The 3,498-nt window shown below is 76.9% G+C and overlaps 1 protein-coding gene across 1 annotated transcript; it reads right to left on the bottom strand.

The window, feature by feature from the left end:
- Positions 1 to 876: 876 nt before the first annotated feature.
- On the bottom strand, positions 877 to 2,620 carry NKX2-3 (NK2 homeobox 3). The gene is made up of 2 exons (XM_082310639.1): positions 2,217 to 2,620; positions 877 to 1,544 (listed from the first exon to the last, which is right to left on the bottom strand). Exons 1-2 carry the CDS (start codon positions 2,557 to 2,559, stop codon positions 904 to 906), a joined length of 984 nt encoding a protein of 327 aa, XP_082166765.1. The 5' UTR covers positions 2,560 to 2,620; the 3' UTR covers positions 877 to 903.
- Positions 2,621 to 3,498: the final 878 nt, after the last annotated feature.

Raw genomic sequence — 3,498 nt, 5'->3', positions numbered from 1 at the left:
GTAGCAATAATGCCCCGGCATTCAGGCTGCCCGGCCCGGCCGGCCCTAATCAGCGGCCCGCGGACCCCCCTCCTCTCCCCCTGCGCTCCCAGAAAGGGGAACAAAACCCAGCACGTTTCTGCAGCCCCCGCGCATAAAGCGCCGGGCCTGGGCCTCAGTGGGGGGCAAAGCGGCCCGTCAATCTCGGCGCCGGGGCCCCTTTGTCCCTCGCCTCCCTGCCACACCTTTTGTTCCCGAATCCAATAAGCGCCTATTCCCGCTACCTTCCTCGGCGGCTCCTTTCAGCGCCGGCCCGGCGGCCACAATGGGCCCGGCTCTGAGCTGCGCGGCCCCATTCAGCGCCCTTGGCACGCTCACAAGCCGGCCGGGCCGCCCTGCCCCGCGGGCACGCCGCCGCGACCGCCCCGTCGCCGGGCACCGGGCCCCGGCCCCGCCGGGCCCCGGCCGCTGGGCGAAGGAGGAGCGGGCGGCGGATATTGCACCTGGTTTATTGACTGACTCGGCGAGCTGGCGCTGGCAGTAACCGATACAGAGTAGATAGAGGGGCCGCGGCACCCCCGGGCCCCGCCGTCGGCTTTTTACAAGCAAAGCTGCTCCGCTGGCGCGGCGCGATCGGCCCCGGCCCGCCCGGCCGCCGCGGCGGCTCCGCGGGGCGACGGCGCTTCGCTGCGAGCTCGGGCGGCCCCGTCCCGCCGCCCCGCTCCGCTCCGCCCGCCGCCGGCCCCGCACCGCGGCCCGCGGGAGCGCCGGGGTCCCGCCGCGCCGTCCCTCCGCCGCCGCCGCTCCTCCGGTCCAGGGCGCGCGTTGCGCGGCGCGCAGCCGGGCTGCGGTGCGGGTGAGAACCGGGCCCCGGAGCCGCCGGGCCGTCCTGCCGGTCCGCTCCCGGCCCTCAGTGCGTGCGGGCTACCAGGCCCGGATGCCCTGCAGTGCGCCCTGGCTGCAGGAGGGCCCTGCCGCCGCCTGGTGCAGCGGCTGCCCGCCGCCGCCGAAGCCCCCCAGGCCGCCCACGTTCACGAAGGGGCCGGCGGCCGCCGCCGGGCTGCAGGCGGCTTGCATGGAGGCGCCGCCGGTGCCTGCCGGGTAGGTGCAGCCGTAGCCGGGGTTGTAGGAGGTGGCGTTGCCGTAGCCGTAGGCGGGGAAGCCGTTGTAGGAGTAGGGCCCGTTGTACGCCGAGCTGTAGCCCTGCGACCCGCCGAGGCACGGCTTCCCGTCGCGAACCAGCACGGGCACGGCCACCCTGCGCGGCGGCGGCGGGGCCGCGGGGCCGCCCAACTCCAGCGACTTGTCCTGCCGCTGCCGCTTGCACTTGTAGCGCCGGTTCTGGAACCAGATCTTCACCTGCGTGGAGGTGAGCTTGAGGCTGCTGGCCAGGTGCTCCCGCTCGGGCGCCGACAGGTAACGCTGCTGCTTGAACCGCCGCTCCAGCTCGAAGACCTGCGCCTGGGAGAAGAGGACGCGCGGCTTCCTCCGGCTCCGCTGCTTCGGCCTCTCCGCCTCCTCCGCCTTCTCCGCCGCATCCAGTGGCTTCTTCAGGACGCAGCTCTCTGCACGGGGGAGCACAGGTCAGGGCTGCGCCTCGCCGACGCCTGGCGCTCGCTGCTCCCGACGGGCCCCGCCGGCGGGTGAGAGCCCCGCGCCGCTACGCGCCCGTCGGGGAACCGCGGTGCGGGCGGGGAGGCAGCGCCGGGACCGGCCGCCTCCGGCACCGCCTGCGTTTGCGAGGGGCCGGTTCGGGCGGCGGGGCCGGGCGCGTCCCCGCGCCTCCGGGCCGGCTGCGGCGTTGCGGCCGCGGCACCGCGGGGCCGAGCCCCGGGGCCGCGTCGCGCACGGCGCCGGGCACCTGCTCCGCCGCCTCGCTCCCGGAGGGCCCCGCCGCAGCGGGCGCCGGTTGGGCCTAACCCGCCCCGTTCCTCTCTCTCCGCTACCGAAATTACGGAGCGCGGGCCTGATCCGGCAGCTCCGGATCGGGGCCCTGCGGAGGCGCTTCCCGGGGAGGCGGCGAGCGGGGCGCGGAGGAGGGCGGTGGCAGCCGCACGACGTGCCAGTCCCGGCTGGACATGCCCAGGGGGACGCGGCGGCGGCGGGGACCGGGTTGCAGCACCGGGACTGGGGCTTCGCGGGGCGATGCCCAGCGGGCTGGGAACGCGCGGCGGGGAGCGAGAGCGGGCCCGTCCCGGCGGGGCGGGACGGGGGAGCGCGGCGGGGCCGATACTCACTTGGGTCGCGGGCCGCGGGGTCCAGCTCCTCTCCCGGGCCGGGGGCCTCACAGGAGGCGCGCAGCACGGCGTGCACGTAGTTGTCGGCGGAGATCCGCGCGTCCGCCTGGCTGCCGGACGCTGCCATGGAGCTCAGGTAGGACAGCTTCTCCTCCTCCTCTTCCTCCTCGCCGTCGGAGAAGCGGGCGCCGTCGGCGGCCGCCAGCAGGCAGGCGGCGGGGTGGAAGTGGTGCTCCAGGTGGTGCGGGAGCTGGGCCCCATAGTGCGGGTCCTGCTGCTGCTCCAGGTTGAGGATGTCTTTGACAGAGAATGGAGTGGAGGTGACGGGGCTCGGTAACATCATCGGGGCAGCGGGAGCGGCCAGGCAGTCCCGCGGGCCCGGCGGCGCTCGGGCGGCGGCTCGGCGGGGAGCGCCGCGCCCGGTGCGGGGGGAGCAGGCAGCGCCGAGAGACGAGGGGCCGCGCCTGCTCCTGTCTAAGTTGCCTCCATTAGCCCGGCGCTGGGGGTCTGCGTTTTGTTACAGCTTCTGCAGGGACAGCCAAGGGCTCGGGAGCCTCCTCTGCCCCGGGCCGGCACGTCACGGCAAGGAGGGGCCGGGGGCGGCCTCGCCATTGGAGGGAGGGGGAGGCAGAGCCGGCCCCCTGCCCGGCTCCGGCCGCCCGGCCAGAAATAGCAATGTATTAAGGCTGGGCTCGGGGAGGCCGCTTCCCCGCTGAGCGCCCCGCCGGCCCGGCACCCACCCGGCGGGCGCGGGAACGGTGCGCCGGGGCCGGGGTCCCCGCAGAGCGCCGCGGCCGCCGCCGCCGCGCCTCCCAGTGCTAAGCACGTGTAGGTAGGTAGGGACCCCCGCCCCGGCGCGCCCCGCTGGCCCCTGCCCGCAGACGGCGCGGCCCGGTCCCGGAGGGGCGAACACGTGCGGCCCCGCCGGCCCGGCCTCCCCGCCCCGCCAGCAGCGCCGGCCGCCCGGCCCCGCAAGTGCCTCCCGCCGCCCAGGACGCGGCGCGGAGGGGAGGTTCGCCGTCGCCGCCCCGCGCTCCTCCCGGAGCCGACGGCGGCCCCGCCGTCCCGGGCGGACCGTAGCCGTGCGACGTACACGTAGCCTACCCGCTCCGCATCCCCTGGCACCCCCGGTGTCCCCCGCCGGTGTCCCCGCCGATCCCCCCGCGACCGGCCAATCTGCCGCCCGCCCCGGCTCGCCGCGGCCGGAGCGCAGCGCGCTCTGCCGCCGCCGGATCGGGCCCCGCAGCCCGGCGACCGCCAGGCCCAACCGTTCCGGGCCGGG

The sequence above is a fragment of the Platalea leucorodia genome (genome assembly GCF_965183815.1).
Source record: "Platalea leucorodia genome assembly, chromosome: 4".
Lineage (NCBI taxonomy): Eukaryota > Metazoa > Chordata > Aves > Pelecaniformes > Threskiornithidae > Platalea > Platalea leucorodia.
This window is presented reverse-complemented; position numbering and strand designations above follow the sequence as displayed.

Bases quoted from the DNA above. Each gene is read 5' to 3' on its own strand.
- NKX2-3 (XM_082310639.1), bottom strand. From the start codon at position 2,559: ATGATGTTACCGAGCCCCGTCACCTCCACTCCATTCTCTGTCAAAGAC. The intron at 1,545-2,216 runs GTGAGTATCGGC...TCCCCCGTGCAG, and splicing joins CCCCGCGGCCCGCGACCCAA to AGAGCTGCGTCCTGAAGAAG.